Below are 15425 nucleotides of genomic sequence, written 5' to 3' on the forward strand. Positions count from 1 at the left end.
CTGGGGGGGGGGATCCTGCACCGGGTGGTACCTCAAATGTGGGGTGGCCCGCGATCGGTGCCCACCGATCGTCGGGCCGTCCTCTCTGAAGGAGGACCTCCTTTCTTCCGCAGCCCCGCAAGATGCGTCTGCCATCTTGCTGCGGGGTGGGCTCGGAGAGGACGGCAACCACGCATGCGCGTGTTGGCGCCGGCCAACCCGCGCATGCGCGGGTGACGGCAGTTATGCGGCGCCAGCCACGTCATGTATGCGGCGCCGCAAGGCCTGGCGTGTGTAAATGACACGGCCCCGCTCCTAGCCCATTATCGGGCCCTGAATCGGTCGAGATAGGGGCCGTTTCGTGCCATCGTGAATCTCGACGGAATTCACGATGGCGTGGGCACTTCGGCGCGGGAGTGGAGAATCCCGCCCATGAACTTTGCATCCTGATTTGCAGTGGCATGATTAATAAACCTAAAGTAATCATCTTTGTGCTGCTTTGTTTCTATTTTCAGCTTCTTCTTCATGGATTGTTCACCAGAGGCCCGGGAGTTCACACCAGCACTGCTGGCAACTGCAAAATGGAGGAATCTCTCTCGCGCCCAGAACACATGACCTGCTGTCTGCCGCCGCTACAAGCAGGAAGACTCCAGCTGTTAAAAAAACAAATCTTCTCCTGGATCAGTGCGCTAATGTCAGGAGGAGGTGGTCTGCCCCACTGGGCTCTGAGCCTGCGTACTGCTGAGGGGGGCATGCATGCATGGAACAGCCATCATTCTGAAAGCCGGTCATGGCTGGCATTTGTAAAAGCCGATTGCATTATTGGGCACTACTTCTCACGATCGGGAACCCCGCGATGCATGGCTCCATGATAGGGAATGCCGCGATGCATGGCCCCACAACCCTGCTGACACCTGCCTTCGACCCACCGACGGGCCGTGACCCTGGGTTTGAAAATGACTGTAGTATTGTATCTCAATGGTCTTTTAAGCTTTAAGCCATTTAGGTGGACAATGGCCGCTGACTATGTGACCAAAACTGGATTCTGATATGGAGACTGCAGAAGACCCAAAAACATAACTCTCAGGGGCAGCACGGTGGTGCAGTGGTAGCACTGCAGTCTCACGGCGCCTATGTCCCAGGTTCGATCCCGGCTCTGGGTCACTGTCCGTGTGGAGTTTGCACATTCTCTCCGTGTTTGCGTGGGTTTCGCCCCCACAACCCAAAGATGTGCAGGGTAGGTGGATTGAACATGCTAAATTGCCCCTTAATTGGAAAAAATGAATTGGGTACTCTAAATTTATTAAAAAAAGAGAACTCTCCATCATCTTTGCATTTTAAGAGCCATCAGTTGTCAATCGTCTGAGAACCAGGCTCTGAAAATAGCTGCAAGTCATAAAGCAGCAAGGACTAACCTGCTCTAGTTTCAAAGATCAACTGAGAACCAGCCTCCTAGATGCTCAACTGCAAGAAATGTCACAAACTGCTGTGAATTTTTTGCTTTACAAGAACCCCCACTTCTACTTTAAATTGCCGAAACCATTCAGGAAACCATAGGCCTGCCATGCAGACGACTGGAAATGAAATGAAAATCGCTTATTGTCACAAGTAGGCTTCAAATGAAGTTATTGTGAAAAGCCCCTAGTCACCACATTCTGGCACCTGTTCAGGGAGGCTGGTACGGGAATTGAACCGTGCTGCTGGCCTGCCTTGGTCTGCTTTCAAAGCCAGCGATTTAGCCCTCTGCTAAACCAACCCCTGGCTGGTTTCTCTGACTTCCTTCTGTACTGTATGTTTTATGTTCTATATGTTCTATATGTTCAGTTTGCACTGAAGTGTCAGCCTAGATTCATGTGGACAACTTTGGAAATGGGCTTATAGCCCCAACCATTCTAAGTCAAATCATAAATCAGAGACTGAATTAATTGTGAGCAATAAAAGTACACTTTCTTCATCTGTGTCTAATATTTATATGTGCATTATACTGTGTAGAGCATTATGTTAATTTGGGGCAAGTGTGTGAGAATAAATAACCGTCTTAATTTTAAACTCACGAAAGCTTGGTGCTGAATTATGAGAAAACACACTCTAGGTAAGAAAGGACATACCTCCATACAAAACATACTAATTATGGGAAGTAAGAATGCAAATACAGTCTCTTCATTGGTTTACATATCAGAAACTCAAATTAATTTTCCGTTTTTATTTGTAATTTCTTGTTTAACCACAAACAGAATTCAAAAACAGTACTTATGACTATTTACATGGAAACTTTGACCATTGCATTCAATTTTCAACACACCAAACACAGCAAGATTTACAAATATCTCAAAAGCAAACAGAACAATTCGGATAAATGTGCATATTAACAGCAAACAACTGTGATGCTTTTAACACAAAAGATATTCAGAGGAAAATGAAAATGTAAATTGTTGGCTTGTACACAATTTTGCATTATATCTTGATAACAAAATACAACATTGAACATTGCAGAATACAGATGAACCTGGTGAGTGAAAACTTTAGTGATGAGAACTACCTGATATAAAGGGCTTCATCAGATGATCCCGAACTATTTCCTACACAAGGCAATAGAAATCAAATCACATTAATACAATTAAACCCTTGACTAGGAGAATGGACTTTTGGCTTTTTACACACCACGATTAGTCTGTGTGAGCCTCTTGTGTATATTTCATTCCAGGCAATACCAAGTGTACATTGTATCACGGGATGGGGAGTTAGCAGAGGTATGCAGTGGTGTGTGCAAGGCTGCTGGTAAATTGCATTCAGAATGTTGCACGACTTGCCATTTTGTCTGGGTGTTCTTTTCTGATTTTAAAGAAAGAAAGAACTTGCAATAGTGTAGCATCTTTCATGTCTTCAAGTCATTCCAAAGCACTTTAAAGGGAATGAATTATTTTTCAAGTGAAGTATTTTGTACTTTTGTGTGCACATGGAGGAACCCAATTGTACATAGCCATTTCCCGCAAACAATGAGATTAATAGCACTCTTTCGGCAGTGCCTTGGGATATTATGTTCACCATAGTTGGCAAAGAGGACCCTAACACATCAATAGAAAGGCAAGGGTAGCAGGCACATGGGAACAGTACCACCTGTAGGTTCCACACCTGCAGGTGCCACACCACCCATACCTTTGAAACTATATTGCCAATCCTTCACGGTCACTTGTCAAAATTCTGGAACTCCCTTCTTAACAGCACTATTATATACCTACGCCACATGGACTGCAGCAGTTAAGGAAGGTAACTGATCGCTACCTTTTAAGGGGCAATTACGGATGGAAAGCAAATGCTAGCCTTTCCAGCAATGCTTATATCCCATGAAAGAAGTAAAAGAAAACACAGCAGCACGGTAGCACAAGTGGTTAGCACTGTGACTTCACAGCACCAGGGTCCCAGGTTCGATTCCCCGCTGGGTCACTGTCTGTGCGGAGTCTGTACGTTCTCCCCGTGTCTGCGTGGGTTTGCTCCAGGTGCTCCGGTTTCCTCCCACAGTCCAAAGGCATGCAGGTTAGGTGGATTTGCCATGATAAATTGCCCATAGTGATCAAAAAGATTAGGAGGGGTTATTGGGTTACAGGGATAGGATGGGAGTGAGGGCTTAAGTGGGTCGGTGCAGACCCGATGGGCCGAATGGCCTCCTTCTGCACTGTATGTTTTATATTCTATATCTTCTATGTTCAGTTTGCACTGAAGTGTCAGCCTAGATTCATGTGGCCAACTTTGGAAATGGGCTTGTAGCCCCAACCATTCTAAGTCAGAGGCAAGAACACTATACTGAGCCAGACTGGCAGACAGCGATTTGTCATGATCACTGCTACCTCATCTTCTGCTTTGCTTTAACTGTTGGCTCGGTCCAATAACTCAATGGAGCCCAGTAACAAATGGCAAATATAGATAAAACGGTAATGCTGCTATCGGAAAGTGGAAAACAGTTCAAACACTTTTGCTGTGTCTGAACATAATAATGAACAAAGCAGCTAACTGCCAGCATCCAACCTGCAAAGTAAAATTACTTTGGTGGGCTAGTGCGTTCAACCTACAAGGCTTGAAAATACCACATCAAACATAGAGATGAAAAAAAAACTATGGACATCCAAGAACAGCTTTGAAAAGCATTGACAGGGAGGACACTCTAGAAGCTGCAGTCTAATAGGAAAGAGGTTGGACAGACAAAAATAGGGTGGAATGGAAGATCTGTTGTTATTCTGTGCCTCGAGCATTATTCACACCATTGACAGATCTTAGAGAAAATCATTTGACATCAGCTCTTTGATATTGGTGAGCAGTTGCCGCAAGCAGGGGATATATCCAATTCCAGTCTGATGAAGGGGCAATGCTCTAAACATTGATTTGACTGCCTGACCTGCTGAATGTTTTCTGCTTTTCTGTTTTTGTTTCAGATTTTAGTATTTTGGACACAGCTTTTATTGGCAAGTATATAAATTGGTATAATGGAAACTTTTAAAACCAATTGTGCGCAAAAAAAAGAACTTGAAAGTGGAATGACATCTGGGCTTTATACATGCCAGTAATTGTTTTAGCAACTAGCGTGACCCCAAAATCAGTGGTGTGGTAAAGATCGAAAAGTCACATGATTTTTGCAAGACCTAAGTAAATGTTGAAACAATGTGTTCCAATAAAGGCTTAGGCCTGCTATTAGCATGGTTAAGAAACATTTATAACAACAAATTGCAGGTTTCCAGAATTGAGAGTGTACATTATGTTCATTCTAGATGCTTAGAACCTGATAGTATGAGCTTGGAAATTACCTGCTGTGTCCTCACTAACAAGGCCCATTAGTTGCTGCTTTACCTACTGTCCTATTATGTGTAGGTGGCCTGCGATTCGGATGTTTGCCTAAATAACCAAGACAAAGCTATATGACATGCTTGGAAGTCTTGCATTTAAGTTTTCCCCAACTGCACTATTTATTAATTTTAAGGCCTTTCAATTAAATCAGAACAATTGAGAAGACTGGCGGCAAGTAACAATGATTTTGCAACAATAGAAAACTAAAGTCTAAAGTGTTAACTTGTCTCTTCTCCACACAGATTCTGCTGTGTGTTATCGGTACCCTCAGGTTTTGTTAAAAGTTTCATCCTCACTACCCAGTAAGTACACAAACATACAAATTAGGAGATGGAGTAGGCCAATCAGCCCCTAAAGTCTGCTCCACCATTCAATAGGATTGTGGCTGATATAACTGCAAACTCCTGCCTACGCCAAATAACATTTCACCCCCTTGTTTATGAAGAATCTATCTACCTCTGCCTTAAAAATATTCAAAGACCCTGCTTCCACTGCCTTTTGAGGAAGGAAGTTGCAAAGGCTCATGACACTCTGAGAGAAGAAAATATCCTAATCTCTGTCTTAAATGGGCGACCCCTTACTTTTAAGTTAGGGCCTATCAGTGATAGAGTGATAACGTTATTCTTGTGCAGCAAAGTGCATGTAAACCAATAAAATTCAACAGTTGTAAAGAATAGAGATGATGAGGAAATATTCCACTTTTAGCAATTTAATTGTTTAAGGTGAAATGATTTAAACATTAACATAAAAATAGATGTCAGCGTTAGAAATCTATGTGCTCTATTACGTTAAAAAGCTTAATAAATGTAACTTTTTTTTACCTTTGAATAGCTTGACTGGCTGCTTGGTCTACTTGTTGCTTTCTCTTGTTTCTCAATTATTATTTTTTTCTTCATCTGTAAATTGGAAAATCTTTCTGCTGGCTTCTGCCTCCATGTTTGATGCTGTGATGAGTATATACTGCAGGATTATTGTTTTAATTGTAAAGTTAGCCAATCAGAATGCATTTGGGCACAATTTCCTGATCGGTCACTTCTCCTGATTGACATATAAGGGACATTAAATACAAGACAGCTGGCACATTGTGGATTTTTTGAAGGGGGATAATGTCCTTCCTCACAAAATGTAATTCTACATCTCGATTAATATAAATTCCTATTTCAATATTGTCCAATCGTTTTTGTTATTGTTAAATTCATCAAGTTTTGTTAATTTTGTATTCTAGGAACTTAACTAATGGAAACCATTTTAAAATTCAAAGTCTGATTTTTTTTTTCATCTCCCAGGAGACAGTATTGTTAGAAGGATTGGGTGGGCAAAGTGCAAGTTACATTATTGATACATTCAGGCATATTTAGTAAACCTGGTGGTCTATTCTGTATGTTTTTTATTTGACCGTTAGGTGCTAACTAACATCGCATGATAATGGATATGAATGGAGACTATATTAAACTTGGTAAGGCAAACTTGTGGGTAGGCCAGAGACATGGTCCTGGATTTACAACCTTGAGGTGGGTAGCAGCAGTGAGTGAAATTTCCGACTTGGCCTTCCTGCCTCGAGAAGGTGCGAGAAAAATTGGATTTTTCATTCACTGCATTTGAACCAGTGAACTGGGAAAAAGTTTGGACCAGCTGCCAGGTACTTCAGCAGGAAGTTTAAAAGGCTACCCTTGGTGCTGTGGGACTTTTCCCCAGTTATGAGAAAAGTAAGGCACTCCAGCCCTCACAATTTCAACAGTTAATTGATTCCTGGGATCCGAGTCAAGATTCATTACGTATGCAGACATTGGAACATTATGTCGAGACAACTGACACAAGAGGAGAACATTTCTTGATTGACAGTTCTGGCTCTGATCTCTTCTGTCAATTTCTCAATATTTATGTATACAAGATAAAGAGGTTTTGAATGCTTGCAGTTTCAGCTATTGATCATTTAAAGAATCTGGATGATTTTTTTGGGATGTAATAAATATTAGTTTTGTTTAACAGAAATTTGTCAATGAATGACTGGTTTTTAAACATCCTATTATCACAGTAGGGTTCATTGGTTCTATACAATGTACAGTGGAAAAATGGGCATGAAAGTGCCATAGCTTGGCATGGGAGACATGCAGAACCATAAGGAGTGAGGGGGTGGAGGGAGAATACCTTGACATGGTGAGAACCTTTTTAACTTAGCTTTTAAAAGGTTCCCTTATGTAGACTATGTTTCATGACACCTCTGAGCTGCCGTGAACCTTAACTCTTTGGAAAGGTGGCCCGACTCCATGAAACATGCAGAGGGCTAGAACAGGTCTAACCCCATAATGGAGCCAGCACCTTGAAAACATTCTCCTGAAAATAATAATCCATGGGAATGGGGTCGGGAATCCCGGAAACAGGTCCCGGAAGCCATTTTCACAACTCCATTCTGTCTCCTGACTCTATGGCAATCTAGCCCATGACTTAGTTATTCAAAGCAACAATATATTAATTTCACAAAAATTTATAAGGGGTTTGGCACTTCAAAGTTTTATCTATAGTTCATTTTTGCCTGATATTTGCTAATAGGAATGAAAGATCCTAATGCCGAGCAATGAAATAGATTTTCATTTTCAGCAACCAGCATCAGTCTCAGATGTAGATAAAGATCTTTCTATTTTGCTTCAGCAATGTCACCTAAACTCTGCCGAAAACAGTGTAAATATTCCATTTTCAAAATGATATGGTCAACCTACGTGCAGTTACGTGCAGTTCTCTGCTGCAGCACCAATAGAAATAAATTGAGAGCTCCTTAACTTATTTCCATTTAAAACTTTGTTAATGAAAAATTGGTACTTTCATCCCACCATTCTAGACTGAATGTGATTTCAGGTTGAAGAGGTATTGATCACACAATCCTACTAATATCATTTAAGGCTGGAAAGCAGTGGAATGTAGGGAACAGTAAATACTCTTTCTGATAAGCTCCAGGATTCCTGTTTCAGAACACTCTCAAGAATTTTAGTCAATTTAAATATGTTGATCAAACAGTTGCACAGAAAGCAAGCTCATGAATATTCTGCTATGAGTACATGTATGGATACACAGTAAAGTTACATCATAAGAACATAAGAACTAGGAGCAGAAGTAGGCCTGCTCCGCCATTCAATAAGATCATGGCTGATCTTTTTGTGGACTCAGCTCCACTTACCCACCCGCTCACCATAACCCTTAATTCCTTTACTGTTCAAAAATCTATCTATCTTTGCATTAAAAACATTCAACGATGTAGCCTCAACTGCTTCACTGGGCAGGGAATTCCACAGATTCACAACCCTTTGGGTGAAGAAGTTCCTCTCAACTCAGTCCTAAATCTGCTCCCCCTCATTTTGAGGCTATGCCCCCTAGTTCTAGTTTCACCCACCAGTGGAAACAACCTTCCCGCTGCTATCTTTTCTACTCCTGTCATAATTTTATATGTTTCTATAAGATCCCCCCTCATTCTTCTAAATTACAATGAGTATAGTTCCAGTCGACTCAGTCTCTCCTCATAATCCTCTCAACTCAGGAATCAACCTAGTGAATCTCCTCTGCATCCCCTCCAGTGCCAGTACATCCTTTCTCAAGTAAGGAGACCAAAACTGTACACAGTACTCCAGGCATGGCCTCATCAGCACCTTATACAGCTGCAACATAACCTCCCCTGCTTTTAAACTCCATCCCTCGAGCAATGAAGGACAAAACTGATTTGCCTTCTTAATTACCTGCTGCACATACCAACCAACTTTTTGCGATTCATGCGATTCATGCACAAAGACACCCAGGTCCCTCTGCACAGCAGCATGCTGCAATTTTTTTTACCATTTAAATAATAGTCCATTTTGCTGTTATTCCTACTAAAATGGATGACCTCACATTTACCAACATTGTACTCCATCTGTCAGGCCCTTGCCCATCACTTGAACTGTCTATAACCCTCTGCAGACTCTCAATGTCCTCTGCACACTTTGTCTACCACTCATCTTAGTGTGATCTGTGAAATTTGACACGTTACAATTGGTCCCCAACTCCAAATCATCTATGTAAATTGTAAACAATTATTAGATCTGCTCTGGTTTCCCAGCAAAAAAGAAGTTCCTAATAAGAGTGCTTTTTCACTTTCAAGGACTACACAGATACGACCAGATTTCCAGCTAATGGGCAGAATGTGCCCAATAATAAATTTCTAATTCATTTTACGCTCACTTCATTTTTACACACAGATAAATCATGGTATGAAGAAAGCTGAATGTTTTCCACTTACTATGAAAAGCCATTAGAGCATTTGCTACCAGATCATGATGCAACACTACCTCCTACTGGCTGAAATTACGTTGAAGGCAATGACGTTAGGCACATTTTTGTACTATTTTCTCTTTCAACAGTTCAGAGGACAGCCATTAACAGAAAATCCGCCTCTGATACTCTTTAGTTGCTTGTGAAAACCTGTTTTTATAAAATTTACGAGTTAAAAAGTCCTGCATTGGTATTTATTTCACCCCTGCACAATTTAGCAAGCAGCAGCCAGCAGTGTGACATCATGACATGGTGACAAAAGTACACCAATTACCTCATAGGAAGTGAAAAACATTGCTTTAACTTGCCTTTTCCTGATTGGTGAAATTACAAAGATCAACCTGGACTTGGGTATTAATATTCGAGAAGAGTTTCATGTGTTAAATAGAAGCTGTTGATTTGTGTGATTGTGGAAGTCCTTTCCATCAAGTACTGCGTGGACAAGATGTGGACAACATCCTTCAAACAGCAAGTTTGAAAGTCTTTGACAGAATCAATTAAAGCAAGTTGTTGCCTGATGTGGTTAAAGGGTTCAAATTTCAGAGAACAAAATATAAAAAATAAGAACTTAGGATAAGAAGTGAAGTCAGGTGGAACATTATGTTCATTCAAGGCAGAGTTAAGTGTTAAGTTATCAGAAAGAACCATTCAGGCCGATGGTGTAGTAAGCAGCTTTAAGAAGGTAATTATATATATTTCTGGAGAGTAAAGGACGTAGGGAATTTCTGGTGAAAAGAAACATTGACCCCTGAGAAACGGCCACGTTTTATTCCTGTTCCAAAGAATTATCATTACTTTGTAAACTCCAATGAAAAGAATAATGCACTCTGGCCTCATTTCTAAAGCATTGTGTCAGATGGGCAAGTGGTGTGTGAAGTTGTATCATCAACTGGGAGAAGTGGGCCGAATGAGTCTGATGATATCATTGGAACTTTTTGAATGCTAGTAAGAATTGTTTACATTCTGTCAGAAGGAAACCTATAACAAGAAATAATCCTTAATTATTTTATAATTCGGCTACATACAGCCTTTGATGAAGATATCGCAAGAACAGTTAATTTATCAGGAATATCAAGGATGTAACAGTACAAGAAACTCCTTAAATTTACACTTTTCCCAAGAGCTCTACAGCAAGGAGATGGCTAAAAATAGAATTTAATTCAACTGTTAATATTATATTTGGAATTAAGCACATTATTAGTAAATAATAGCAATGTTCTCACTCAGTTATTTGTACAATATATACATGGTCAAACCTACTTGACTTATATCTCAATATCACTGCTGGTTAAAATCAGCATGCAATCGTTTTTGGTTAAATTATTTGATTTTGTTCGTAAAAACTGACATGTGAAAGAAAAATAATCAAAAGCGCCACCAATTATTAGAAAAGAAACAGCTCTCTACATCCAGTAATTTCACCTGTGTCAACTGTATAGAAAAGAACAGGTTACAGTGTATTTGGAGTGTGTCTCAGCTTGGGGTTGAGAAGGCATTGCTAAATCGCTCAAGTGTCACTCACAGTTTATGGTGTTGCCTCAACACTTGACATCCTTATAACGTGCGATCCATGTGTGATTTTGTATGCACCATATCAGGACAGCACCTTGATCTCTATCATAAAATGACCATTGCTCTTTCTTACCAATAGCCTCCTCTACAGTGCACACAAACTCAACCTTCGTGTAATGGAAGAGATTGCACTTAGCCCAAAGAATTGAGAGTAACCAAAGTGTGTATTTTCAGCTGATGTTATATCCTTCATTATTTTGGGCTGTCTATGCATCAATTACAAACACACTCTGCATATACCTATAATTTTCCTGCCTATCAAGTATGCAGTATATAACTTACAGTTAGTTAAATGGTCTGTATTGACAAAATGTATCAATTCACCCATTAATTAGTACACACACAAGAATGTTCCTACAAATCAGCGATTTATGTCTTCATCATTTTGTTTCTATTCTCCTTGAAGTATGGCTCATTTATATGCGCAGCTTATAAAGCTGAATTAAGGCAAACAAACAATTAATTGATATATACTTCATGGATGGGCATGGGATGATCTTCACAAGTACCCAATCTTTTTCCCTGTTTTGGGGCCTGTAAGCAAATTTGTTGTTCCATCGTACATTTACAGTTGATTCTTCTGTAATCCATCATGATCATTTTCTACATATTGTTTGTTTCCTGTGCCAATAATATTATTTTCAATATGTTGCCATTTCTGTTATAGTATTGTTCAGGGGAAAATCATTATGGGTTCATGACACAGGTGACTATGACTGTGAAATTTACTCATTAGGCTGCTCGCCTAATGTCCATTTAGCATCAGATGATTTCACATTGCCGATGTCTTCATACATTGCTGCCTGCATAACTTCCAAACCCTGAAATGTAACAAAAATACATTTTTAAGAAACAGTTGTATTCTGCCAAGAAACTTCCCATACTCTCACATAACTTGTTTTGAGTAAAATCCCAACACTGCTACATTCATTCATGCAACTTAATTAGATTCCAATGATAGATTCCTGTTCTTTTACATTAAAGTCAATTTATATCCAATCAAAGTTCACAGAGATAATGTCAAAAGTCTTTTAGTTCTGCTAAAGGTTATAACAAGTTTGCCTAGTCTCAATGCTTAGCCTAAATAGGCACCACTGCACTGCCCACAATTCAATGGTTAGGTGGAATTTACTGGGTTACGGGGATAGGGTGGAGGCACGGGTGCTCTTTCCCAGGGCCGGTGCAGACTCGATGGGCTGAATGGCCTCCTTCTGCACTGTAAATTCTATGATTCTATGAACACTAAAGGCTTTATTGCAAATTTCATTTGAAGGAGCGAAGTATTATTCACCAAAGTGCTGAATTAAATTAAGTGGTTCATAAATCATTTACAGTACTGTTTATGAAGTAATTACAATCCTTTAATATTATCAGATGGGCTTGGATGATTAGAAACTGTGATCAGTTCCATTTTTGAGAGGAGAGAGCTTGTACTAACTTGTCCTACCACCTTGATGCAGGTGTGAAAATAGCAGCAAAGAAATTTGGTGGAAGCACAGTTAAGAATTGCATCAAACATAAATCATACCCTGATGCCACGTGTTGTGACAGTCAGGCTTGAATGTTTTTTTAGCCATCATTTTTGTGAATCACAGTGGGGATTCTCCAGTTGGATGCTCTCACTGGACGAGTAGAGTCAACAAATAATATTGCTCGACTGTTAAAGTTTCCATTCATTCATTTGAATGGATAGAAAACCAGCTTCTGGCCTACCACTTCCTTTGGTTAGTGCACCTATAACAGCCAATCCTCACTAGGAAATCAATATAATATTTACAAAGCTCACAGCCACTGCCAGTGTTGGCCATAATCTTTTGTGATGTAATTCACAGTATGGGTTTAACAATTATGACATATCTGCAAGTGTATTTTTAAAAAATTAAACAGTTGATATACAGATCATTCAAAGGACCATACAAATTATCACAAGATGCTCGCTGATTGTCGTAGTAAGTTGAAGGATAATGGATATTATATCACTTAACTCCCAATGGATTATTCTGCTGTTGAAGTGAACTTGTATATAATGTGACTGTTCTTGTTAGGACCATAGCATTATCTCATTCCTCTATCTGAGGTCAATTGGATGCTAATTGTTTTTGCTAAGAAAAATCTGCCAGTTGATTGGCACTTGCTCATACATACATACCCAGCTCTTCCAATATGGAAGGGTCAGGTTAGCAAGGTCAAAAGAAACAAGCTAGAAATGGCTGTGTTTGTTCCCTCTCTTTTAAGAAATGCTTTTAAAAGAAGTACTATTTTTATTGATATATTTTTTCTTTGAGCTAGTGTAATTTTAAAAAAAATAATATTTTTGGCAAAGTGCGACAAATATGCTAAATTCAGGATTTAAAAAAATAAATAAATATATGTACTTTAATTTTTGGAAAATGTAAATTTCAGAAATGTTCTGTTTAATATTGCTGATTAGTCTAGATGCTAAAATAACTTAGCATGTGGTATTCTGAGCTCGCCATGATTAGCCAGGAAGCAATGATTTTGCTTGACAAATATTTGGTATTGGAAACATTCTACTTGTGGCTCCACCTATCCCCACCCACAATCAACAGATATATACTATAAATGCAAGTAAGGGCGATGCAGCCTCCTGTTCCTGCATGACTCAGGGTCGTATATATTGTTGTGGTCAAAGAAGCAAATCCAACGTGGTTGAAAGTCCTGATGATGAATATCAATTGAATGGATTATATTGGCAGCCCTGCCTCTTGCAGTTGGAGTTCCAGCTGTAGGTTCCAGAATTGGTAAAAGCTTATGCCTGAGTATTTTAACTTTGTAGATCTAGCCTGGTCCTTGCCTCTTTGACTCAGAATGATTGCATCTGGGGTTAAACACAATGTTCTGTGGAATGTATAAGATTAGTGTCAAATAGAGCTAGTAGAATGGTGCAAGTTGCATAAGATTAGTATTGTATAGAGCTAGTGGATGGTGCAAACGATATAAGATTAATGTTGTATAGAGCTAGTGGCTGGTGCAAGCTGTATAAGATTAATGTTTGTATACAGCTAGTAGATTGTGGCAGTAGGATAAGATTAGTATTGTATAGATCTAGAAGATGGTGCAAGCTGTATACAATTAATGTTGTACAGAGCTAGAAGACGGTGGCAGCACTATAAGATTAATGTATGGAGTGTGATGGATGTAAGAAATTGTTTTATATTATATTTTATGTTTGCTGCAGTAATGTTATTAAAAACCCTGGTTTAAGTTATACACAGGCAATAGTATGTCTGCTAAAGCTGTGATTAAGGGGTCATAAAAGTGAGGAATTAATCATTGGTTCTAACCATTTACTTGTTTACAGATGGATGGAGGATCCCTGGGGTATAGTTAATTTGTGAGGGATGGTGTCTAGTCCCAGATAAACAAGTCATGAGACATCTCAGTGGGTGGAGACTGAAGAATGCCTTATGATGTAATTGAGGGGTGAAGCCAGGTCTGTCTGTAGTTTTGCAGTTTGCCATAGGATTTTAGTCTGACAAGACAAGGATTTGGCTGGCTCCTGGAAGGTTCTCTCCAAGGTATTGGCACAGAGAAAAACAAGTACACTTGATTGTTAACTTCATTTATAAGTGGTTTTTGAACTATATTGTTTTGTTCAATTGAAATATACATTCAGTTGCAGATGTAGGGAGTAAGTTATTTTTCTTCCTTTTATTTAAGAACTGTTTGAACTGTTAACTGTAAAGCTGTTACATTGTTACCAATGCAATTGATCCTGTGTTTAAACTAAAGTTTGTTTTAACATAAAAAATACCGATTGGTCAAGTCTTACCACTCCTGAGGTGTGAAGTATCCTTCTCTCACTGTTTTACAAATTGTTGGGTTTCTCTCCCAGGGCTCTAACAGAAGCTAGAAGATGGTGGCAGTTGTATAAAATTAGTGTTGTATAGAGCTAGTAGATGGTTCAAGTTGCATTTGTTTTGTTCACTGAGCAATTTGGCGAGACACCAATCTCACTTTCAATACCGGTTTGAGAGTTTTACTGTAGTGCTGGTGGATTTTTATGATTCTGGGCTTTTGTATTTATTCTCTTGTGCCCGAGAAATAGAAATATAGTTAGAGATTCAATGCTCTAACATTGCAGTAATGTATTTATACATTTGAATGGTTAAATTACATCATTACATATCCTCTCATTGGGAATCCAGTTGTGTCAATTCCATTTCTGATCATTATATGTTTTAAAGAAGTCAATGATGCTAATATTAAAAGCATTTGATCTCAATACTCAGATTCACATGGCATATGCATGTATATTTCAACTAATGGAAGGTCAGGCACTGAAATGCTAACTCTGTTTCTTTCTCCACAGAAGCAGCCAGCCCCATTGAATATTTGGAGAATTGTCTGCGTGTATGCCGGTTTTCCACCATCTGCAGTATTTTGATTTTATGTTCATGTGCCTTGGCGTGCATATGTTGCTAAAATTATAAGATGAGAAGCAGAACCTGAATGTTTTATTTTGTCACTGAATGATTGTGGATGGTTATTCAGTAGATACATGCCTGTGAACTACATTTACCTGGTATTGTCTGAGATGTCTTCTGTTAGGATTTAGTGCCTGTGGCCACCATAGTGTTGCAATAGTCATATTCTGTGGCTACTCAGCAATTTCTTTTGATGACACTGATTTATCTGAACTATGTCCTCATCACCAATGTTTAGTAAAATCCATAGAAGCCCGACAGTGCAGAAGGGGATCATTTGGCCCATCGGGTCTG

General features: G+C 39.5%; 1 protein-coding gene and 1 long non-coding RNA gene across 2 annotated transcripts in view; one reads left to right on the top strand and one right to left on the bottom strand.

The window, feature by feature from the left end:
* gh1 (growth hormone 1) overlaps positions 1–11380 on the bottom strand; it is an 81101-nt gene extending 69721 nt beyond the window's left edge. The window contains exons 1-3 of the mRNA XM_072487036.1: positions 9080–11380; positions 5637–5775; positions 2519–2558 (exon numbers count right to left, since the gene is read on the bottom strand). Of these exons, the coding sequence (XP_072343137.1) occupies positions 2519–2558; positions 5637–5711 (115 nt within the window). The 5' untranslated portion in view covers positions 5712–5775; positions 9080–11380. The remainder of the gene's footprint in view (positions 1–2518; positions 2559–5636; positions 5776–9079) is intronic.
* Positions 11381–12597: 1217 nt separating this feature from the next.
* Positions 12598–15157, top strand: LOC140398394 (uncharacterized). Its single transcript, XR_011937474.1, has 2 exons — positions 12598–12632; positions 15017–15157. It is a non-coding gene; the product is annotated as an uncharacterized lncRNA (long non-coding RNA).
* The last annotated feature ends 268 nt before the right edge of the window (positions 15158–15425 follow it).

This window comes from Scyliorhinus torazame, chromosome 21, assembly GCF_047496885.1.
Source record: "Scyliorhinus torazame isolate Kashiwa2021f chromosome 21, sScyTor2.1, whole genome shotgun sequence".
In the NCBI taxonomy this organism is placed as follows: Eukaryota; Metazoa; Chordata; class Chondrichthyes; order Carcharhiniformes; family Scyliorhinidae; genus Scyliorhinus; species Scyliorhinus torazame.